General features: G+C 52.6%; 6 protein-coding genes across 6 annotated transcripts; 1 reads left to right on the forward strand and 5 right to left on the reverse strand.

Moving 5' to 3' along the window:
* Positions 1 to 5,455: 5,455 nt before the first annotated feature.
* BBK36DRAFT_1137390 (hypothetical protein) lies at positions 5,456 to 6,217 on the forward strand (the record flags this gene model as incomplete). Its single annotated transcript, XM_024893152.1, has 1 exon — positions 5,456 to 6,217. One exon carries the CDS (start codon positions 5,456 to 5,458, stop codon positions 6,215 to 6,217), a length of 762 nt encoding a protein of 253 aa, XP_024754054.1.
* Positions 6,218 to 6,576: 359 nt separating this feature from the next.
* On the reverse strand, positions 6,577 to 6,932 carry BBK36DRAFT_1103375 (hypothetical protein; the record flags this gene model as incomplete). Its single annotated transcript, XM_024889174.1, has 2 exons — positions 6,577 to 6,801; positions 6,876 to 6,932. Coding segments are annotated over 2 exons (282 nt in total), but the record flags the coding sequence as incomplete, so codon positions are not given.
* Positions 6,933 to 7,812: 880 nt separating this feature from the next.
* Positions 7,813 to 11,733, reverse strand: BBK36DRAFT_63232 (tubulin cofactor D; the record flags this gene model as incomplete). Its single annotated transcript, XM_024898398.1, has 3 exons — positions 7,813 to 8,506; positions 8,649 to 11,491; positions 11,563 to 11,733. 3 exons carry the CDS (start codon positions 11,731 to 11,733, stop codon positions 7,813 to 7,815), a joined length of 3,708 nt encoding a protein of 1,235 aa, XP_024754056.1.
* Positions 11,734 to 12,988: 1,255 nt separating this feature from the next.
* BBK36DRAFT_1175337 (glycoside hydrolase family 76 protein) lies at positions 12,989 to 14,218 on the reverse strand (the record flags this gene model as incomplete). The annotated part of the gene is made up of 1 exon (XM_024895967.1): positions 12,989 to 14,218. One exon carries the CDS (start codon positions 14,216 to 14,218, stop codon positions 12,989 to 12,991), a length of 1,230 nt encoding a protein of 409 aa, XP_024754057.1.
* Positions 14,219 to 18,271: 4,053 nt separating this feature from the next.
* Positions 18,272 to 21,301, reverse strand: BBK36DRAFT_1165243 (hypothetical protein; the record flags this gene model as incomplete). Its single annotated transcript, XM_024894759.1, has 5 exons — positions 18,272 to 18,561; positions 18,625 to 19,299; positions 19,393 to 19,483; positions 19,696 to 20,942; positions 21,085 to 21,301. 5 exons carry the CDS (start codon positions 21,299 to 21,301, stop codon positions 18,272 to 18,274), a joined length of 2,520 nt encoding a protein of 839 aa, XP_024754058.1.
* Positions 21,302 to 22,070: 769 nt separating this feature from the next.
* Positions 22,071 to 23,039, reverse strand: BBK36DRAFT_1175341 (hypothetical protein; the record flags this gene model as incomplete). The annotated part of the gene is made up of 4 exons (XM_024895969.1): positions 22,071 to 22,227; positions 22,352 to 22,688; positions 22,874 to 22,924; positions 23,000 to 23,039. The coding sequence occupies 4 exons, from the start codon at positions 23,037 to 23,039 to the stop codon at positions 22,071 to 22,073; spliced, it is 585 nt and encodes a 194-aa protein (XP_024754059.1).
* Between the last annotated feature and the right edge of the window lie 1,051 nt (positions 23,040 to 24,090).

Raw genomic sequence — 24,090 nt, forward strand, 5'->3', positions numbered from 1 at the left:
AGAGAAAGAATCAACTACATTAGTGTCGAACCGAGACGAACCAACTTCATCGCACAGTTTCTCTGGAGCGAACGCACCCCTTCCCGCCCTGCAGCTGCTGGATTTGAGACTGTCCCTTGTTCCTTGTCCCTTGTCCCGTGTCCCGCGCTCGCGCTCCTGCTGCAGCACGAACGGAAGATTGAGTCCTGAGAACTGGAGGAGTGGAGGGGAAGGCAATTGCGGTGAGCGCAAAAGCTAGCCGGCTGGATGCAGCGGGCGCCGGGAGGCTAGCTCATATCGTAATACCCTAATTGCCCACAGACTGGAGATCCGCGCCTGGGTAAGAATCTCCAGAGCCCCTGATTGAAGAATTGCGTGGTGTTCAGCTTACAAGTTGAAGTCATCCTCATCAACGAAAGAAGAGCTCGCTCTGGTAAAGAGTGGAGGCGCAGAAATTTCGTCTGAGACTCGATACGTCATCAATCTGATTTGTCAAAGTCGATTGACAGGCGGGGCCATGTCACTGTGCCAGAAAAGCTTGGCCGTTGCAGTCCAAAACGCCCGTATCAATTTGCTTTCAGCCTTGAAGCTGTACGAGTACTTGATGCCTCCTCCTGCTTCCTGCCCGTCCAGGCAGCAGCATTCTCTGGCTGCACATTTGCGCTTGGCAATCAAAGGAGCATGGAAGGAGCCGGTGCGCAAGCACACCTGCACTTGCATTCTCACTACTTTAACAGGTAGCCTTGAAAGTCCGTTGGAAACGCTTTGATCAGATCAGGCTGGTGGCGGATGGCAGAAGTCCCCACAAGTACCGGTATTCGACGGTACTTCAACTCGAACCTCAGCTGTCGCTCAACCCGTCAGAAAGTCCAAGTACGGACGTGAAGTAAGAGTACGAGTACCTACATTCCACAGGCGCTGCGCTCCCGCGCTGGCACGCGAGAATGATAGCGCCTCCCGCGCCGTGGCAGCGCAATTGCTATCTCCATCACGTGGCTGTGGCGCTGCCGCCTGGGGAATCATGTCCGACGGGTTTCTTTAGCATGGATTCGCATGCTCTCAGCTGGAGAGGTACGAAGGTGGTAATTCACAGTTCAGAGAAGTCTCGGATTGGTTCTTTGTACGAGTGTCTTACCTTATGCTACAAAGATAAGGTGACAAAGGAAGGAGATGGGGGGAGAAGCAGTTTCCTCTGCGCTCTCACTTCGCGTATCGTGCCTATCAGAGCTCGATGCACCGTTACGACACAGCAGTGGTGATTCACTTGTAATACTTCGTTGCTTCGTAGGAGGAAGGACCATCTGTCTCATTTCTGACACGGGAGAAGCGGAGACCTGGTAAGGAGCAGGAGCGGTCCGAAATGTGGAAACCAGAGGTGTCGCTGCCGCCGTCACTTTGGATTTCCAACCGTCATCAGCAACTGCAGCATGTTCTTTCTTCCCCTTTCAGTGATAATTTCCCTTTTCTGTTGCATTCCCGGAATCGCGATTCCGGGCAGCGAGTTCAAGCAACACCATCACTTTCCACAGAGCCTCACTAGGACAGCCGGCCGAGTAGCACAACGCCGATTAATTTTAGCATACGAATTCTTCGCCCTGCTGCCATCGGTAACAAGAAAATGCGAGCTTATGTAGGTATCTCTAGCTCGAAAGAGACCGCGTTCCGCATGGAGTTTGACTTCGTACTGTTTGAGACAGAAAAGAGGTTGAAGTTGCACGCACGTGACATGGCTTTTTGTGCCTGGTCCACACTTTCTGACTAACACTAAAACGACCTGAGCGGCAATTGCGGTCGGCAATGCTGCAAGACTGATGAGAGCGCTGATATCAGCAGCTGCCTCTGCCTCCTTGGCGCTCCCACGGCAATCTTACCTGTACACGTACAAACCGGCAGCGAACCCTTGGCGCCACCAACAGCGAAAATTTCTATCCGGCGGACCGACGCGCTTCTCGTGCGAGTTGAGATTGCTGACGCCGTCCGGAAGGACTGACGAGGTACTTCGTGCTCCCGTTCCAATCAATGAATTGCAAGGTATTGACGGGTTGTCATTGACAGGTTGCCATTGTTGACTGGAAGAAAGGTGCTGCTGCTGCTGCTGCCGCCGCCGTTGGTCCATGTCCCAGCTCCTATTGTAAAGAGCTTCAACCAACAAATGCAAACAGCAATTGCCATGAGCTATTCATAGCCTTGCGGGTACCACAGCCCGAACTCCCGAACTGCCGGTCTTGGATTCACTCATTCATCCAATTCATTCACGGAACGCCTCGATACTCGGGAATAATGACCAACGGCGTCCGAATGCCCATCTCCACATCTCACACTGCTAACAAACGCCACGCCGTTGCCCAATAGGACTTTTTTTGGTTTGTTTTCCCCCGAGTTGGTGACCTACTTGCCTACACAATGGGTATGAATTGCATGCCAACACCGCATAATGCAGGTACATTGTGTTGGGGGTTTCTTCTGAAACGCCTTGCTCGTATCGAGAAGATGGAAATCTCACACTCGAAAAGCGCCTCAACGTCATGGCCTATTCCCACAACCAGGGATGTTCATCTTGGCGATCCATGAGAAATTTTCCGCTCGGTGATTGATATGGATTAAGAGAACTTTTTAATCCATCCATCAGTCTATGCTGAGAGGCCTCGTGACTGCAACAGTGTGCCTTCATCGAGCCCCATTGTCTTCCGCCATACCCTGGATTCCTGGATCAGATTCGCACCGCCTCTGACCCAGCAATCTTGTTGCTCAGAGTCCCGACCAGTCATCACCTCACATCTACTGCCCTTGCTCTTCCAGTGGCTGAATCAGCTCTCAGTATGGTGATGGTCATATTGTTGCCAGTCGAAGAGAATGCATGTTCAAACGAGGCCACAGCAGGAATAAACGTGGTTGCAAGGGGTTGACACACTGCAGGCTGCGATTCGACTCTCTGCGTGCCCGGAACTTTCATTATCTCATCAACATGGCTCGTGCACGATATTACTTTGTCCTAGATCGGGCCATTTGCATATCGTTCCTATCAAGCCATCTTGATCTCACTTGTAGGTCACTCCAACTCCGGCCTATGAGATACACGATTGTCCCTGGCGGTCTCACCATGCCATGCCAAGCGCGATAACGCCATGGATGCTCTATATACTACTGGTAGTAGTAATGCCTTTTCGACACCTACAGGCGGTCCAATCACGCATTGCCAGGCATCGGTTGGAGACGACACCACCCCCAGAATTGAAAGCACCCCTTGTCGAAGCTCTTTCACCCCTGGGCTGACGAGTGCGAGATCCCGAGGTTATTACGGGTTGTCAAAGCAAAAAATTGACCCAAGGTCCAAATCCCTGGAACAAAATGAGCGTTACTACCCAACGATAACAAGATCCTGGGGTCGGCACCCATTACTGCCAAGCTTCCAACGGCTGGTCGCTCCCACATGTTGTTTGCTGGAAGCTACCAAAAGCTACTGCATACTGCCCTGACTCGTTTCATGATGTTGCGAGCTATCAAGTCGACTACATGTTACTCCGCCAGATAAGGATGAGGTACTACCGAGTATGAGTAGTACTCCTTTCTTTGAGCGGGACGTGGCTGTTCAACTTCGCACCGATGTCACCATTTGCCGATACCGAATCTCGAAATGAAGTGACCCGGGAGTAAGGTAAATGTCACCAGCTGAAGCTGGCCCTTTGCAAACCCAGAGCTCGTATTACACTTTTGACTAGAAGCAGGCTAGACGTCTTCCATGAGACTGACTGACACATGCCACACCCATCAAAATCTGCTACACGAATCGCATTGTAAGACTTCCAAGGCCGAGTGAATTTATGTGATTAATGTGATCTGACTGGGTGAGTTTCTGGTGACATTTTCTTAGCGGGTGGTAGGAAACACTATTTGCGCGGCTGCTTTGTGGCGGCTTGCTTCTTGAATTCCTTCTACACTAGAACTGTGGCTTGCCCGCATGCCACGAGGTGAGTATCTGGGGAAGTATGGTTGGCGTTGTCCAGGTCTCTGTTCAGATGTGATTGAGATGTCGATGGTGATGCAGCTGCCAGCTTCTCTTGACCTTGTTATCTTGTTCAGCTGAGAATATAGCCCAGATGAGGACGAATTTCAACAACCGGGAGTCTTACACTGTATAAAATTGCTCTTGGCCAAGGATTCCGAGGGTATCAGGAGTCCAGACTGAGTGTCATTGGCTGAAATGGTGATCCTGCATGAGCCGATTGCCGGCCGGCATCACAAAGATGCTCTCTTGTAATCCTATTGAGCTGAGGATAGAAGACGGATGTCGACAAATGGGAGAGCTGCATTGCAGATTCCTGCTTTGAGCAACGGATTAGGAGTCTGGACTCGGCGCCATTGACTCAAGTTCTCTCTTTATCAACAGTGAGTTGCCGTGTCCAGCATCGCCAACCTGTTCTCGTGGGTCTCGTTAGGTTGAGATGCAGAACAAGAGCAGACCTCAACAACCGGGAAAGCTGCATTGCAGAGCCAACAATTGACCAGATGCCCTAGCCTCGGCGTCGTTGACTTGCCGTCCAGCTTTAGTGAATTTGTCGTCCAGCTTTCTCGACGTGCTCATATGATATAGCAGGCGGTGACGGCAACGGAATCATGCATTCGGCGCCGATTGTTCGGGAAGCAGCAGTAGATCTGGGCATGACGACGACGATCATTGCTTGTCGTATGCATGTAGGCGCACGATTGCTTCGTGAGTCTATCTTGCTATGGCACCACTAGATGTTGAGCTCTTGAGGCACTGGAGAGTCTGAGTGGAACGCTGGCAAGCTACTGTCTCTGATATCGTTTTCCGAATGTCTACTGAGGCTATATAGGTCTACTTGATAGGAAATGACAAGTAATCCAAGAAGATGCCCCTGAGTTTCAACTGGCCATATCAGACGACTTGATCTGAAGCAATGCTGTCAAGGGTCTTCAAGAGAAGAGCAATCCCCATGATTCACAAGGCCATAGGGAAAAAGGGGGTCACATCCATGACAGTGACTCATTGCCAATGTATGCTTCCGTCTCATGACGCGTTATCGAACTCAATCACGATGTAGTTGACAGAGTTAATTGTGTGGTGCCGGCAGAGCAATGTGAGTGAATGCTGATTCTCGACACTAGATGCTTCCATCAACAATTCACTTCCATCGGCATCGTGCATTCAGGGGGGTGTGGCCAGCATGTCAGTATTGTTGAGAATATCCTCACAACTCAGTTGGACTCAGGTTGTCTGTGATCTGTCTCGTCTATATAATTCCTCGTTTCCTCGCTCGTTGCAACTCCTTTCCTCTCTTCTCATCATAACCATCGTTTCCCTCCCGCAAGAGACGATCTCCTGAACTTTGAAAGACCAATTCCCCGACGACTGAGAGTAAGTGCTTCGACCATCTACTTCTTCTACTTGGACGAACGACTCTGACTGTGCTTCGACTAAAGGACCAAACCAAGTCAAGCAACGACTGCCTTCAAGATGCCGCCCAAGCGCCGCCTGCCCATCCACCAGAAGGATGCCGCCCGGGAGATCGCTGAGACCCCAGGTCCCGAGCCCTCCTCTTCATCCCCCTCCTCCCCTCCTGCCCAAAAGGCCAAGCGTGAGGAAGAGCGCCCCGTCTCGCTCCGCAACGCCCCCGGCAATGTGCGCTGGGTTGACGGCGATCTCAACGGCAACGTCGCTGGCATCGCGTCCATTGCCTTTGTCGCCGTCTCCATGCTGGAGACCCTTTCGGCTGGCAACGCTGACGCAGCCGATCGCGATGAGATCAAGACGATGCTCAAGTACATCGGGGGCGCCGACGCCCTTGACCAGTTCCGCAAGAACATCCACGACAAGTTTGGCTCTTTCGGCCCCAAGCCTACCGTGTTCCGCAACTTCTTTGAAGGAAAGGCCTGGGAGGCCAACAAAGATGTCGACATCGCCGAGACCCAGGGTGAGCCCACCGGAGGACGCGAGGCGAGCGTTGAGCTGGGCTCGACGCCCGCGCCGACCACTTTGACGGAGGGAACCACCACCGCCGGACGTGAGGGCGCGGGCAGCGCTGAGCTGGGCGCCGCTCCTCAGGAGGCCGCTGCTACGCCTGTCGTGATTCCAAGCGACCCGGAGACCAGCGACGAGCCGCTCGACTCCAGTGACGAGCCTCTGGCGTTGAAGAGGGCCAAGGCTGCTGAGAAGGCGGCGGTTACCAGCAAGTATTTTGGTGCTGGAGGTGCTGGAGGAGCCGGTGGAAAGGCCTAAGTGCGACTGGGAATAAGTGCGAGGGAGGAAAGAGTGCGATGGAGAAGACATTGTCCCGGACAGATACTAGTAGATAGCCAGTTCCTGCTTCGCAGAAGAGAAATTTCTTGATTTCTACTACTTGCTCCATCGTACGTGAAGTTTTGGCTACTAGATCTACTAGAACAGACATCTTGGATCTCCTGCAAGTGATGGTTAAGACATGACATTCAAGGATATACCAAGCGTGTACAATGCTAGAATCCTGCCATAAATGGCATGTGAATAAATCAAAATCGCCGTTCTCAGCTTGGATACAAATTGATAGAATAAACCCCATCGTACAGCCACCCATACCCAACTTCTCACCCACTTCCCTCCTCGGACAAATGACTCTTACACCTCGTCACACTCCCCTTCCCATCATCGCCCTCTTCTTTGCTCTCGCTAGAGTCCGTCTTCGTCAACTCCGTCGAGACCGGATTGAAGGGACGGGAGATTGATTCGCGGACGGGATGCTGGGTGCCGGTCGTGACGCTGCCCATGCTGGAGGACTTGTGGGCTTGGGAGAGGGCGAGGTCGCCGGAGTCGAAGAATGTTCTGTTCTGTAGACACCGCCATTTAGTATTTCCAGAAAATTGCACGGGAGAGGACAAGTTGACTCGGGGGATTGACTTACCTCCAGTTGGTGGTGGAGGAGTTGGCTTCGTCGCTTGGGGACTGTTCCGTACATCTTTTGGAGATGTGCTTCTCGCTTCTCATTTCGCTGTTTGGCTTCTTCGTTCTTGGACTGCATTTGCTAGATCAGAATAAATATATCTGGAAAGTTTGTATTTATTGAGATTGAAAAGGGGGACTGGAACCAATCTATATATCGAACTGTAAATGTGTTGGATGTGCATGTGGTCTTGTATGTGTGTGCATCCTAGGTCGCGTCGTACTCAGCTGGAAACGGATGGACAAAATCAAACAAAACGACCTTGATTCCGAGACAAACAGGAGCATGTCTCCTTGAAGACTTTTGTCATTGTCTTGCTCTATATGCTTGGGATCCTCTAGAACTTCCCATGTCCACCAACATGGTCTAGTTGTGATATATATAAACAACTCGCTTCAACTTATACAAGAGTCACATTCCACTCCATCCAAATGCAACCCTTTCACCCAGATCATGGTTTCTTCATGATATTTTTGTCCACCAAGTTACTGAAAAATAAAAAATAAAAAGTGATGTCATCATCACCGCGTGTGCGTGTGTTCACTATCGGAGCCAATTCCGTGGTCAGGTTGACATGCCTTAGTTGTTTTCCCCAACTATCGCCACCACATACATGGTCACCGGGGCGCACAACTGCCGGCCTAGTCCGTCCTACTACAATGAGGCGTCAATTCCCCAGGTAGACGGCTTTACCCATCGTTTCGAATTACAGTTATTGAAAGGCGATTGTCCTGTTGTGCTATACCCGGATCGCAGGAATACTTATATCTCTGTATGGTGTGGTTTGTCTTGTCTAAGCCAGGATCTATCTATCTATGCCGATGTAAATCGGGATCACCACAGCTGTGAACAAACATGTCGCTTTCAATGCCATCAGCAAACTTGTAATATGCAGCTCCTACTCCAACTCAAGCTCCTTGACCAAAGCTTGAACCCGACCCTTATCCGCACTCGCCCAATCCACCCCCGTCAGCCCATGCACATCTCCTTTCCCATCTTCCTCCGCAGCATCCTCATCCTCCTCCCCAACCAGCCCAAGCCCCCAGAGCTCATCAACAACCGCGCTCCTCACCCTCGGCCACGGGTGCGACATGAGCGCCCCAAGCCTCTTCCTCGCCTCCTTCCCACCAGCATCACTTTTCGCCGACGCGGCAATCCCGCCATACACTGCGATGCAAGCCGTGATCTTGCGCACGTTACCCGTCTTATAGCCTGCCTTCTGCGTCTGCAGACAAAGATTCTTATAATTGATCTCGCAACGCTGGAAGAGGCCTGTGTAGAATAAGAACGCAATCATCTCCAGCGTCGGCACTATGACGCGGTCCTGGCCCTGGCATGTCTTGAGGTTGTGCAGCAGGGCTGAGCACACGCGCTGCAGGTTTTCTGCCGATTCCTCGCAGTGGTCTGTGAGAGCGGCTCTGCTGGCGATGACGAGGTCTTCGTTGCCCGTGTCTGCGGAGGAGACAAAGCCCGCCATGAGGCCGGCCATCCAGGCGTTTTCGTCGCCGTTCAGGATGGTCATTATGTGTGGGTGGAGGGAGTTCTTGGGGATGAGGTTGAGGAGGAGGGCGAAGTAGGCTTTTGAGGAGGAACTGAGGTGATTTGTGAAGTAAGTCTTTCGAGATGGGTTCGAATTCTGGGTTCCATCAGTAGAACTAGATGATTGACAATCAGTATCTGATACTTGGTTGGAGTGCTCATGCAATAGGGGCGAGGCTACGCGAGTGAGCTTACCTCTCAGTCATGAGTAGCGCAACAACGTCCTTGGCGACGCGACGCACACGATCCAGCTTCTCAGCAGAAAGCCGCAAAACGTAATAAATCAGCTTCCGGACAGACACTTCTGCCCAATCCGCCCAAGTTGTAGCGTCACCGATATCTTCCCAAAGAACATTGATCGCCTTGAGTGTCTGAAACCGCACCAAAGAACCCTCATCGCCTCTCGCCGTCGTAGTATAATCGTTCAAGCCCTCTGCAAGCAGGTCGAGGAACAGAGTTGGCCTGTCCTTGAGGATGCGGCTGCTCAGAAGACTTTGGAGAATCGCAACCCTCGTTTCGATTTCGCTGTCGACCTTCCATCGGTCGAGGAACGCAGCGCTCACAATGTCGCTTTCGTTGTTCTCCTGAGCGGTACGCGAGAAGGGTTGAGCCATTGCCATGACGTGAAAGTAGCCGTTTCCAATGGCTGCTGATCGGCTACTTGGTTTGGCTGCGATCAAACGTGCCCACTTCTCCAGTGTTTCCGCTCGTTCTTCTGGCGAAGAGAGTACAAGCAGCATCAAACCTGCTGCGGAAGCAGACTCAGCAGTGTCTTGCTCGCTTCGGCTGAGCCAGCTGGGGATCACGTCCCGCAGCCTCGAGGTCAGTGTCTCGACTTCGGCAACTTGTCGCGTCGAGCTGAAGGCAGAAGCAACATCTGGAAGACTTTTCACTCGGTCCATAGATAAAACATCGCTTCCTTTCTTCAGATGCTCGTGGGAGAGGTCGCTGGATGATGCGGCTTGGATGATGGGTAGAGACGCCACAACCAAGCGACTCGCTCCCTCGACGATGAGCTCAGGTCGACGATAGTCCGTCTTGTTGCAATCCTCAAGAATTTGGGAGACGTAGCCTAGAATTCTGCGCGCAGCAGCTTGATCCAGTGTTTTCGGCTGAGCTTGCTGGGCCAGACGGGGAAAGCCATCCACCACTCCAGCGAAACACGCAAGCAAACCATGCCGCTCTTCGACTTGACGTTTCTGCAGACCGCTCAGACGGTCCATTACCTCGTCAATCGCATCTTCAAAGCGAGAAAATGGCGTCTCAGATGTTGTATCGGACAACTGTACTATAAGCGAGCCAAACGCGGCGCCAGCAGCCCGTCTCGAGGCGGTGTCCATGTCGCCGATTCCTCGCCAGCCCAGTATGCCATCAATAACAGCCTCTCCGTACTGTCCGGACAGCTTTGCTGCACCGAGAGAGACTTCCTGGACTGCGCGTGATCGCCGAGCTACGGCATGATAGTCGACACACTGCACGACGCCAATGCCGTGATCTACAGTATCTGGGTGTCGGCCGATGAGTTCTTGTAGCGCAGCTGAAGCTCCGCGTCGAATATTTCCTTCGGGGTCGAGAGACGCCGTCGTCACCAGCTCAGTGCCCAGAACCTGCAGAATGGAGCTCGACGGAGGATGAGACTTGGCCGCGTAGACGGACTTTGTAGACACGGCAAGAAGCTCGTCAGTTGTGTATCGGCGAGCCAGGGCCCAGATACCAAAGCACGCCGCATCACGAACGTTGGATCCCACGCTGGCTCCCGAGGTGCCGCGCTGTTCAAATGCTAATCCCAAAAGAAGAGAGTGGAGGATGTCGGAGAGCTGGTTAGCCGGGGGCGATCGTCGGTAGAGCAAGTGCGACAGTGTCATCATCAAGCCATGCCATTCCAGAGGGTTCACGGCAGACAAGTCGCGAACCCGCTTGTCTCCTGACTTGGTTGACACCTTGTTCCAAAGGACATTGCGGTTCAGGGATTCCAGTACAGCTTCGACGACCTGGGATGCCATGTCCGGGTCCAACTTCAAGGTGATGATGCTGAGCGACTTGCTAGCAGACAGGCGAACGGGGGTGTCGTTGTCAGCGAGGCTCTCGAGAAAGTACCCGATTGCATTCTCTACCAGAATCGTCGTCTTCATATCTCGTCGGGAAGAGCGCAAGAGTGAAACGACGAGCGAGCGGATCACCTTCAGCATCATCTTCCGGGCAGATGCCTGGGACATGATAATCTTCGAGATACCATCATCGCCAGTAGATAGCTCGAGCACGGATTCAAATATCATGGACAGGTACTTGTCCATATCTGACGTCTCGGATGAAGATCGCAGGATGCCAGCCAAGAACGAGAGCACCCCGATGTAGAAATACGGGTTCTCGAGTTCCGTCTCCTTTGCCGGCCGCAAGGACTTCAAGGACCACTGCACGAGGCTTTCCAGAATGCCAATCTGCTGCATGTCTCGCCTCATCGCGAGCCTCACCAGAAGAGCCTTGGCAGCATCTCGTTCTTTCCCCGCAGAAGCAATGTACTTGATGGCCAGAGGAATAACTCTCATCGTAAGGCCCGGCACGTTCGCAGGCCAGCTGAACCCAGCAATCGACGGGATTCCCCCCTCATCCAGGTCAGCAGAGGAAATCGTCGACAGGTCAAACGGCGCAAACAACAGGTGCGAGAGCCAAAGCAGGGCAATGTAGCGCTGCTCCCACGACCACCCTTCGCCAGCAGCTCGTTCCGTGAAGAGGTCCTTCTTCTGCTCCTTGCTGGCCTGGACCTCAGCTTCTTCGACGGCAGAGAGGATGAGCTCCAGATACTTGGTTTCGACATTGAGGAAGCGAACAATGACCTTTTCCCCGCGAACCTTGCAGAACGAGTACAGGATCCGGGAAATCGCATAGTCGAGAGGAGCCAGCAGGTTCGTATTTTCAGGAACCCGCTTGTTGCGATGTCGTGTCTGCAGATACTCCAGATATGACTCTGCCAGCAGGGGAATCCATTTGGGCAGATGCGGATCCAGCAGCTGAGGCAGCTCTTGGAACTGATCCAGGACCTACCACGCAATCAAGCCTCAGTCAGCAGCCTAGGTACAAAATGCTTTCTTGCAATCTCTGGAGAACTCACAACACAGGTGGCCTTCAGAGTCTCCCGAATGCGCACCCATCGCCGTATGCGCGTTCCCCCTCGTCCATCCGGCTTCCGCAGACAAGTCGCCAGACTCTGGTCCAGCTCATCCAGCAGGACCTTGGAATGCTTGTGCAGATACACATCAATCTCATTTTCCGAGGCGTCCATTTCTTATAAAGTGTCAGCGCAAATGAATGATCTGAAGCGTTCAGAAACAAGACTGGAGGAGCATCCCCTTTACATAGGAGGGAGCGGAAAAAAGAGGGCGTTAGGCACCACTTTATCAACGCAGCCAAGCGGTGACGATGGGTTGGATTGCAGCTAGGCAGCTGAATAAAACAGCAGTCCGGCTCCTGAATTGATGTTTCTGGCTGCTAGCTGGTCTTTGGCCTGCCGGTGGATGTTTGGTGGCTGCCTGATGTCGGGCTCGCTTCAAGGCATATCGTGTGCATCTTGTGGTGGTTCATCGTGTTGTGATAGCATGACAGTGTGTAATACAGTGTGTTGGATATCAACACTGTAAACTACAGGGTAGGCTGCAGCTGAATGATCAACGCCGCTCACCGAAGATCCGCATTCACATCGATCGATCAGGAGTGCTTCAGCAACGGTGACGTTCATCCCTCCGTCTACGGAGCACGATCGGAGTTTGCTTCCCAAAGTCGCCGCCAGATTGGAGAATCATCTTTGCAATATAGTTTGTCGTATTTTGAGTTTGACAAATATGTTTGCTATTAAGTGTGATTTACGTTACATCGAGTCTAGTATAATCTATCGCCAAGTCGCTCATTTTCCGGTTTCCAATGCGCCTTTTCCTATTTTTTTGAGTTTTTCTTTTTTGCTCAACGATACCGCACTTCATCCAATGATTGGCATCCACATTGTCTTCGTCCCAATCTCCCCAGACACTGCATTTTATACTCTGATGCGAAGCTCGTATTCGACGACGGAGGAGCTAGAGTCAATTCGGCTCACACATTTTGTTGCTCTCGGTCGCATTAAGCTTGGCAAAGTGGTAAAATTGCTTAGCTATCGCCGGCGAATCATGACCTTGCCACCCTCCATGCTGAAACACGGCAAAGTGACAAGGGACGTTTTGCCATGTGGCCCATATTATAAGGCACACCGTCTCAAGCCAAGGGGAAGGGGAAAACAAGAGAATGTTTCACAACATTATGAATTAATCATTAATGATGCCCAAAAACGGTTGCGTGCTCGTCGCGCAGAAACAGACAAGAAGAAAACTCCAAACCACAGCAAACGCCTGGCTCGACTGTGACTGGGGCAAGAATCGCCTATCCTGAAATATTTTGTCGTCACCAGACGGCCCTATTCAACGGAAGCTAAAGAGTAGCAAATGAGGAGTGAAAAAGGAAAGAGGAGCCAAATTGCCAGATCGGGGGAATCATGGAGTGATAAAGAACTATGAAACAGCAATCGCAGCCACTAGGGCGTCGAGAGCACTGCTGTGGGACGGCCCCGTAGCGGCGACGTAGGGGCCTGGCCAAGAAGGCCCCAGCTTGTTTTGGCTGTTGCGGTCGTTGTTCCAGATGGACTGGGCGTTGCGGAGGATGAAGTTTCTGAAGGTAGTGCTTGGTGCCAGGTCGTTGAGATATCGCAGGTTGCGGATGAAGGCGCCCTTGAACTGCTGGCCGTCTGTGCCGCAGTTGCCGGGCGCGAGCTCGCACTTGTCGGCCTCGACGAGGATACCGTCGGAGTTGGACAGGGCGTTGATGGCGGCGTTGGCAATAGCAGAAGCAGTCGTCAGGAGAGACCTGTCTCCGGTGGCCTTGTAGAGTTCGCTGAGGCCGCCGAGAATAACACCCTGGTTGTAGGACCAGGTGGTCAGGCCGTTGTTCTTGCAGTTGGCGTCGAGACCGTCGTTGATGAGATTGTTGGAGTTGATCATGCCGCTGTTCTTGAAGAAAGTCCACTGATCTTTGGCAATGCTGAGGTACGTGGCATTGGAGAGCACACGGTTGGCAAGAGAGGCGGCGACAGAAAGGTACAGTTCGTTGGCGATGGCGTTGACGTAGGTGCGGTCCTTGCTCCAGTAGATGCCGCCGCAGGGGGTTCCCCGGCCGGTCTGCATATCGTCGAAGATTTCAACAGCCGAGTTGAGGTAGTCCGAGTCGCCAGTGGCGTCGTAGGCGTGGATCAAGGCGAGAGCCCACCATCCTTCATCATCATAAAAGTCATCGACGAAGTTGGCAAAGCCTCGTTTTGAGAGGCTGGTAGGCAAAGAGGCAGCAAACGAGGCTGAGCACCCTCTTCCATTGATGCAGTGGAGAGTCGTGGGAAGGCCCGCAGCGTTGACGAACTTCTGCACGGAAACGCTCACAACCTGGGCCTGAGTGTAGGTGTTGCGGAGAAAGCCGCCGACGTTGAGCTGGTTGGCCTCATCAAGGCGCAGCAGCGCAAAGTCGGCCAATGTGGTGAAGGCATTGGCGCTGTTCCACCAGGCAGCGTTCCAGAGACCAGTCTCGACATCGTACCAGGCGTTGTTCAGCTCCCGAATGGCTGTGACGGAGTTGGCGACATAGTTTGTAGCAGAGAGGGAAGTAGAAGGAGCGGCATGGGTAGGGTGAAGGAGTGACGAAAAGACGGCCGAGTAGGCTAAAGCGTGCCTCCAGATCCAGCTAGGGAGGGCCATGATGTAAAGAACGTTGCTGCCGTGGGAAGAGAAAGGGGATTGCCCCAGCTGAGAAGCTGGTAGTTGCGTCTTATAAGAGAAATGAGCGGAAGGGTTAGTAATGTAAATGGGGGGAGAAGAAGAAGGGGAGGAAGAAGAAGAGAAATAGGATACCGGAACATCAGGAGGAGCTGCATCGAAACCGGGGACGTGGGTGGTTAATAAAGCAAATGCCAACAGGCCGGAGACGAACAAGGCAATGGATAGAAACACGAGTACCGAGCAAAGCTTGTGAATCAGGGACGCGAGGGAGGAGCTCCGTGGCGGGTCTGGACGAAGCTTAGCACTGGCAGATGAAGGGCCAGGGGACAGGGGTCCGGATTTGGATCCACGATGGTGATAGCTTGGCGGCTCGGCATGCCTGCCGCGATTCTTTTCGGCCTGGCAATCCGTCGCGTAGCTAGAGCTGCATGAAACTGGTTAGCAGCAGCAATGGGTTCAGGCTTCACCATGTGCCCCTTCATCAACCATTGCTACCTTATATCGCACAAGCATGCTTGCTGGCCGCCTGTATCGCCGCCAGCGGTTGCCATTTGCTGGGTCGGCGTCAGGGGCACACAGGATTCAGGGCCCGGCGAGCCAGGCACTGTGGCGTCCAGGCCGATGGTGGCTTCACAGCGGCCGAGCCACGCCGCAGCATCGGCAGTGGCGTTTCGGAGGGGCATTCTCGATGATGATGTGACCGTGACCGCAGCTTCGTGTGCGTAGCGCTTTGTCCGCTGTGCGTTTGTCGCCTATTTTCTGGTGTTGCTGCTCTCGTATGAGACAACGCGTGGGCCTGCCGCCAAGATTTCTAGCAATAAGCGCTACCAGGGTTAATGGAAGGGAACCTTTCACAGAGCACGATTGGACTGAATTGTTTATTTTTGCCTTTTTCTCGGTGTGTCTCTGTCTCCCTCTATTCCGTGTGTAAGATGTAAGACAAGGCGTTGTTTAGCTCCGACCGGCGCATAGATTAGATCAGGGCGATATGCGGTGGGATGGTAGCCCATTATTTAAGCTGGATCTAGCCGGTAGCACTCGATGCAAAGTGCTTGGTGTGTAGGAGAATACTCCATTGAGGGGTCGAAGGGCAGCTGATCGACGCCGATCTGCTCTGGGAGAGCATCACGAGGATCGGCATCTCGCACGGTATAACGTCGAAAGGGTGAGCAGAGTCGTAGAAGCGGTTCACGAGACGAGTTGTGAATGAGGGGAAGTTGAAGATGGAGGAGGTAGAATATCAGGCAATGAAGAAGATAATTAGGTAAGGCTGGGGGAGCGAGCCTCAATGAGGAAGCTACACAGGTGTGGTCTTGCCGTGTATGACCGTATAGAAAGGCGGTCACCATCAACTCAATTGAGGCAGTCCCGGCCACCGTGCTTGCCTTGCGTCTTCACAAGTGATGTGCCTTGTATGAGTAATTGGCACTGCGATCAATGATGTCACCGGAATCGCAATCATCACGATGATATAATTTGAGATCTTCTTCCTTTTACTCCTCCTCTTCGGTTACAACCTTTGATCACTTCTCCTCCGGGCAACCTCAGCTCGTATAGAAAGTTCATCATTATTTCACACTTTGTCACATCCCGATATTGATTCTGCGTGACCATGATGCTGTCCTCCAACTCAATTTACTGTTCTCTCCAATTCACCCACGCGACCTTGCCGATATCGTTGGTTGTGCCGGCAATGGCATCTCAACAGCAGTGATACAATGATACAGCCTCACAGAGCCACGAGACTTGCAGTTTGTCCATCTCCGCATACCCCTCATTCACAAGGCTCGCGTGCCGTTTCCGTCTCCCTACTTATGCCTGGGTCTGAGTGTCTGACTGTCATCTCCGAGGCACACAATCCTCAGCGATGAGCGGAGCAAGCTGATGTGTCTCAGCTTGGGGTTGAGGTATGTAAAACGTTGAATGAGGAAAGACAATGAATGCTGTCATTTCCTTCACATATGTCTTGTGTTTTGTCTCCATGTTTTTCTTTCATACGCAGTAAGAGGATTTACGGCTTCACACTCATCAGCAAGCCTTTCATAGGCATAGCAGCACCCCGGCATTGTGATCTGGCACTCATCTCAATAACATGCGGCACATGGCATACGCCACAACACCCTCTTCTTCCGGAATAATCACTGGCACCAGATTGCTGTCGATCACACGATGCTCTCACATTGTCAAAGAGAACAAGGCAAAGATACAGGCAAATTCAGCTCACACTCTGAACGACGGACGCAGGCTAGCCGCTGAATGAAACATAGGATGATGAAGCGTGCGTGCCTGTGTGCCCGTTCTCTTTTGCGCAACACAGCCCCTCTGTTGGACTGGGCACGACATGAAGAAACGCATGGCCAGGTGAACACGAGGATACAAAACAGCACAACGCGAGCTCTTGTCCTCTCCTTTGTTCAACGCCCAGATTAAAATACGTCGTCACAATGTGAAACCAAGTGACTGCATGCTGCTGTGGTGGTACCGTTGGAAGACCAATGATCTGATGGGATGCAGCACGCATACATGACAGCCAGGCAGCCATTTTCTCTTTGTTGAAGAAATCGAACCAACAATCGAAGCCTCAAGACTTCGCTTACAGTTTCTCAGCACGACCCTGCTTACAATCCCACAGCTGTCATCCTCAACTCCAATGCGCAGCTTCACACCGAGCGCACAGCGGTTGTTTACCCCAACATGCCGCCCAAATCCATCTGTCAGCACCGAATCACCAAACCTGTGGATCAACCACCTGAGAAAATTGCCCTTGATCTCGAAAGCCCAGCGCTTAAAAATGGAAAATTCCCCGGAGAGGCCCAAATAGTGCCCCCGGACAAGACTAAATTTAGGGCCCCCTTGCCTCTTTCGTTCTCTTACCTGCAACAGACAAGAAACCAGGGGGTTTTCCCAGATTCCAGGCCCCCCATTTTCTTCATCAGGGCATTGACGCCTGCGTCCTTTCATTTAAGGAACAAGAAGCAAGGAGCAACCATCCCACACCCCTGCGTCTGCCAATCAACGTCCCCTGTCTGCGTTTGTTCGATTTTACTCGCCCAACGCCATATTTGATCTTTCTTGGCACGCTCGGGCATGCTCGTTACTTTCGCTTGACGTGGTGATTTTGTTTGGATACTAACATGACGGCAATGGTTCATTCGCGCACTTGGTTAATTAGCTATTTCACGGGCGGACGGATGCATTACCAATCACCAATCTCCTCCCCGCCATGCGGAAAGCAGGGGGAAAAAAGAACAACAACGCCCAAAGGCTGTGTACATGCTAAGATCCGGACTTGAATCTCCTCTCTGAAGCTCGGAAAACGAATCGTTGGGTTATTGTAAAAGATAAGCCAAGCACTGCAGACGCCGTGCCTTCGGACTCAGTGTCCGCGTGGGATTGGTATCATGATACAAATACTTGGATTACCGAGTAATGACGAAGGTCCTCTCTTACGGAGGTCATATAGAGGATAGTATCATGATACAAAGCTGCAATGTGCCGAGTAATGACGGGATCTCTACTTACATGAGCAGTGCGTGCTATCTCGGTCACTCCGCCGTTCGAGTGACCATTTCTTGCGGTCAATCTGTATACAATTCCGACATGAAATGCTGGTATTACTCTTCATCTAGCCTTGATTTCATCACTATTATGTGTATCATAGACATGACAGAACGTAAGTGGACAAGAAAGCAGAAAAAGAAATCTCTCCAACGCTGTCTTCAGCGGTGTCGCTGGGGACGTCTCCCATCCCTCCAACTTGCATAGCAGACGATAGACAGGAGTGAAATAAGCGAAGAGAAGATCAAAACCAGAATGTGCCCACGGCGCCCAAAAGCAACTCCCAATAAACCCCCCTTTTGCGGAGCGATGTCGAATACTTGTTCCACAAGGTGAGGGGACTCTGTAAAGAGTCGGTGTCGCGAGCCCTCCAAACGCCCGCTATCATTATACAGATACCCATTGGTGCCCAAGTTTATACATTACTTTTCATACAATTTGCTGTTGCTGTAGTGCTTCGAGGTAGTCGTCCGTTCAGTATTCTCGCGATCGGCGCAAGCTCCGCGAATGCCCAAAGACGGATCTCTCTCCGCTGCTCGTCGATCCGGCGACACTCGGTGGCCGCGCGCTCATGGTGCGCGTGGGAAACTTGGACAGAATGGTTGACGACTTGTTCTTATCGTTGCTGAGGATGCTGGCGCGGTCCGAGCTGATGACCGACGCAATCTCTTGCAGCGAGTTCGAGTCGAGGAACGCTTGGGGGAAGACGCCCCATTTGCCCTTTGCGTTGGTGCCTGCCCAGCACCAGTATTCGGGATAGGACCCTGAGCTGCCCGTTAGCTTCCTTTCCCCTGACAGCGTACTTCCCAGAGGGCACTGTAACTTACAAGTGATGTTGCTGATGATCTCGTCCTTGTCAAACTTCAGCCAGTCCTCGTTCTTTTCCTTTGGTGCAAACTTCCATTTGGCCTTGGCCCGGATACGGCTTGTAGCGTTTCTCTTGATCTGACCAAAGGGCGGTCGATCCAGCTTGATGATATCAGTCGGAATCGATGCGTGAACGCCGTCATGCCATCCGAACGCCCACTCTCCGTTATATCGAGCGGGCCAAGTAATGCCCGTGATCTTTGCTCCCTGAATAAACTCCAAGGCTGGAGTTCTGTCAGGTAACAGTCTCTGGCCAAAGAGTCTTCGGGCGGATTCTTTTGCGTGGGCGGTAGGAAGATGGGCAATTTCTGCAGCTCTTTCGCGCACCGGATGAGGCTCGGGAGGATTCTTGAAATACAGATCGTAGTCGTTGACCAGGTGAGGCGGAATTTCGGTTTGATCCACCACGGCGATGCCAGGAACGTCTGGCAGCGGTCGAGGATGGCGGGCCAGATGGCTGAATAGTGCCGCTGTCGAGGTGAAGACAGTGGCATCGCTCTGGTCGAGGGTCTGGCTGGTGTGGATACAGAAGACGCAGGCATACATGATGTCGTCGACCCGTTTGGCGTGCAAGTGGCTCTTCTGCAAGAAGCGCAGTCGATATCCGACACCATGCTTGGTATAATTGCCCTCGTCTAGACACTCAAGTTAGATATCTGATACTTGGGCTTGCCATTCCCACCCACTTCCTTTTCGAAAGACGGCGACATTGCTCGTAGTGGACGTACCTTGCTTGTTGATATCATACTCAATGTGCTTAAAGTCGAGCTCATACAAACAATGGGTGCATTTCGCAACAACGGCTGTCATCGAGAAGCCCTAGAACAATCGAGTTAGCAAGCAATTCAATCACAGGAGGGAGGGAGTACAACCACGGGTTTCTTTTGCCTCTTTACTCCTACTCCACCATTGATCACGTCCGTGGCTCCCGCACAGAACTGCTTCTGCAAGTAAAAGGAGCTAAAGTTGTCGATTGAGAGGTCCTGTGGTGGCAGATTCGCGAGAGCAGCTCCGGGGATGGAGGTATCTACGGGGATCAACCCGCTGTCTATGCCGTCGGCCGGACCCGTGTTGCGCCGAGCAAGCTCGAGCCCTGGCTGCTGCTGCTGCTGCTGTTGCCGTGATAGCTGCTCTTGATGGGCAGTATCTGGCATTCCCCTATCGGCAACGGACCCCCTTGTGCTGATTGGAAGGGGGTTCGGGTCAATCAAGCTCTCGGCATCTGCCGACATTCTTCGATCCGACGATTGTTGCACATCGTCGCTCACTGAGTCGCCCATACGAATGGTCTTTGCATCATCCATGCGCTCATCCGAGGAGGCGGGGTGCGATGGCTGGCGCGGACGCTGCGCTCTGTATGGCATGGGTGAATACATGACGGGCGCGGGACGTTGCCGTGACGAGCTCCTTGATCTCATATCCTTGGCCCGCGTCATCTCTTCCGGTATGGTCGGGGTGCTGCTGCTGTAGGTGGTGGCACTTTGGTTGCTTGGTGCTCGAGGGCGCGAAGACTGAGTAGGGCTCATGCTGTAGTTTGACAACTGGCTGCTAAGGGTGCTCTGAGATGAATGCTTCTCGTCTGAATCGGGTGGATATTCCTGTAGCATCCCAGAGCTGCGAGCACTGTCCGGGTAGTTGGGACGTGGAATCGAAAAGTTTCTGGACGTGGTGTACGGGCTAATTGGCGAGATTCCCTCAACCGGTGACAGAAGTGGTGGCTCGACAGGCGGCCTCCGGCGCACTGGGGGTGTATCACGCGGCCGTTCGTCGTCAGAAGCAACAGTCTTGACCCTAATATCCCACGGATTCGTTGATGGGGGCCTTGGTGGAAGCTGTTCCAGAGCGGCCGGTGGCCGAGGAGGTGGTAGAGGCAAGCTCCTGTCTGGAGGTGGCATCGGGGGTGGCTGAGATAACAGATTGAGGCCGTTACTCTCACTGTTAAACGCCTTATCGATCATCACGCTCAACTGCTCATTGGCGGTCTCAACCGGAGCCGTATCTGTGGCGGACCTGTTATCGGTCTTGGAACTTGACATGGAGTCTCTGCCTGCGGAGCTTGCACCAGTAGTCGAAGGCGGCGCCGTGAGCATCGGTGGCATCAGCATGGGCGGCGTGGGATGCGGCGACGAAGGGGGCGACAGCTGCGACATGAAATGCTCTTGGTTGAAATGAGCAGGCGGCTCAAGCTTCATCTTCAGCAGGATGTCGTAGATCTTGGGTGCAGCTGTCCGTGACATCATCTGGAGCTCAGTGAACTTGTCGGCATCGAAATCGTCTACTTCGATATAATCGTCAAATTCCCACAACAACTCTGTAAGTTGGACTCTAAATTGGGCAATCTCCTCTGTGTGTTTCGTACAACGTCAGCCTCCATTGGTGTGCAAGCGAATGGATTCATTCTGTTAACCAGGTGAGCTTACCATTGTCCTTTACTGCTTCGATGAAGTTCGGCCCAAAATCGTCAAAGTGTTTCTTGCACAACGGCTCTATTTTCTTGAGGGCTCGCTCGCCCTCCTTGAGCAGGGCTTGAGAGGCCTTGAGCATGGGCTGTGCATCACCCGCATTCTGAACAGCCGTCCTACCCTTGTCAACAATGTCCCTAAATGGGGTCAGGATGAGGTCGACAATGTTCTCCATGGCTGCTATCCCGGGACGAATTGCTCAGACGAGCAGTCTCGATACGTCGGCGGGGCGAGGGACTGGGGGGGTTTTGTATGATGGCAACCTCGCACAGCCGACCTGATATGAATCGGGTCCGTATCGACACGTGCGATGCCAAGCGTCAACGGGCTCGATGCAATGGATGGCGGAGATTAAAAGAGGATAACGACTGATATAGAAAACCGATAGTCCAAGTCGGTTTCGTTGCTAGGCGTGGCGTTCACGAATAAGGGTACCAGCGAGAGCCTTTCCGCGTGGGGCTCAACGGTGAGCTTTGGAAGTGAGAGTCTCCAGGATGGAAAGAGACCAGACCTGCTTGTTGATATTGCAAATGCTTTCTAGAGTAGCAAACGAAGGGATGGGGAGGATGAGGCTCGAGGTACGAAGAGGGAAAGGAGAAGGAAAAGAGGCATACAAAAGGGAAAAAGGAAGTAGAAGAGAAAGAGAATGCCTCTGGAGCCTGGAGGAGTGCAGGAAGAGAGGCGTATGTACATTGTCAAAGAGCTGAAAAGCAGCACCACTTGTGAGCAGTCCTAGTCTCAAGGCTGAATGATGAATGCCAAGGGCCCCGGAGCCAGATTATGGCCATGGCTGCAGACACCCAGGCGTCGATATAGCATCCTTGGTGCTTGGTCCATGCCTTTGCGCTAGATTCGTCACCTCGAAGGCCGAGGAACTGGCAAGTACTGGTTCATCCAGAGCACTTGTCACCGTTGCCGCATTCTTTGAATGGACAGGTACCCGCCTAGGGCCATATGGTGCATGCAAGCGGCACGATTATGGGATAATGGGACGGAGACCGATTGCCCAACCACGACTCGCCGCTTTCCAGATGGTAGGTGACATGCTCGTATGCCAGCCAGGCGTCAGGTCCTCCCATGATAGAGGAGCTGTCAGGGTAGCTGCGCAAAGCATAAGTGTATCGACCGAGGGCCAGCTAGGGGATGCAGCCAAGGCTTTGTGTGTCTGGTCGAGGTCTTTTGAGGCTTGCGAGCACGAGGGCAACATCGATTGGACAAGGCTTACAGTCCTGCCGGATGGGCTGATTCGGAAGAGGGCTTGTCTAGTGCCGCGATCCTGCCTGGACCCTTGTTCGCTCGGAGTCGTTCACAGAGCTCGGGACCCCAGGCGTCCCGTCCACGTTGCGCAAAGGCCGCCTTGCATTGGTCGGAGCTGTCAAAGAGAGGCTTGTTCGGGAATAGTGGCCTGGCGCCGGTAGCTTGACCGCGCGCATCATGGGGAGCCGGGGCTGCGGCAGCCTCACGTTTTTCTGGCCGTCGAGTGTCGCTAGCTCGTCCATCTGCAGGCCAGGGGTAGCCATTGCGGATATGCTTCCCCTCTTTGGAGCCGTTTTTGTCTGGAACTGCAACTTCGTATCGTACGAAGCATTTATCTGTGTTGAAATCGATTGAATTATGATGGAGCTGGTCTTACTCCGTCGACTGGAGCCATACAAGTCAGTAATAGTACAAGTATGTACTGTTGTACGAGGCATGGCACCTCGCGTGGAGATGGATCCTGCACTCCATATGCACTCGTGGTTCGTACCTGGATGGGTAGCACGATGCAGTATACGGCCAATGGGTTCGTTCATACAATCTGCGATTGCGTCTCATCTCGTCATGTTCTGTCTTTTACCCAACAGGATACCTACTCCAACTCACTGGTACTTACTTTGTACTCTCAAGCAGGGGCAAGCGGCAGAACAATCCATCGGTGACTGCCAGTATTCTAAAGGCCTGTATGAAGCCTCCAGTGGCGTCAACGGTTCTCGATCTTCGTCTTGGCTCAGATGCCATCACAACGGCGCGGTGTAGCAAACGGCAAAGGCTTCAATAGCTCTCGACGGGGGGTGTGCGGCCGTCCAATCAGCCACAGGGACGCCATTGAGATATTCCTTGTAGGTGCCCTCGCCACGGCCGCCCCTTGTTTTAAAGCCGGTCCCTGGATTCTGGATGGGCTGAAGATGGAAATCCGTGAGTGAGATGAAGAGTGGAGAGGAGCGAAAACATTGATGAATGAGAGAAAGAGGTCATGTCGTGTACTAAGGTAGGTACAAGGACCTAAGGTAAGGCAGTGACACATTGAAGGAAGGAGGTTGATTTTGTTGCCGAGGGCAAGTGCTGTGGTTGCAGTTGCAAGAGCCCTCAACTGAGGAATGACACCGCTGTAGCACACATCGAGTTCCCAGAATATGGACGGTCATCGTCACCGTAACGCTGGAGGCCAATTAGGTTCCGACGCGACCTATATCTCGACAATTGACGACGCCGAGAACTTTTGGATTGAATCAACTGCTTGTAATTGCTCTACTAGCAGTAGCAGCCCAGGGCAAAAGTCCGATGATTACATTTAACGCAGTCTCGACTTCGCACCAGTCTCACAGCGGTAATGTTCCTGGCACGGGTAACATGAATGTTCCCCCTAACCAACCTCTAGGTAGAGAGACCGGAGGCACACTTCGTCTCTTCGCCACATTCCAGTGATCACTCATACATTAGCTCAAACAGGCACCGCTGCTAGGCGATGCAATTGACATGCCTGATGCGATCATATGTGCAATGTTTGTGTACTTCATGCGGTCTCGCGTATGACACTTTACAACTACAGCTAACCTACATTCAAGTGCCATTGACTCATCTAGGCTCTCCAGTCACGCCCTTGAACATGATGAATTCAAATCTCAACCCAACCTGTACCATCGGAACGTATTACTGAATCCTCCAAGGCTGTACCTTGAAGCTTCCACACGTACAGGCAGTGCT

This window comes from Trichoderma citrinoviride (assembly GCF_003025115.1).
Source record: "Trichoderma citrinoviride strain TUCIM 6016 unplaced genomic scaffold BBK36scaffold_1, whole genome shotgun sequence".
Classification (NCBI taxonomy): domain Eukaryota; kingdom Fungi; phylum Ascomycota; class Sordariomycetes; order Hypocreales; family Hypocreaceae; genus Trichoderma; species Trichoderma citrinoviride.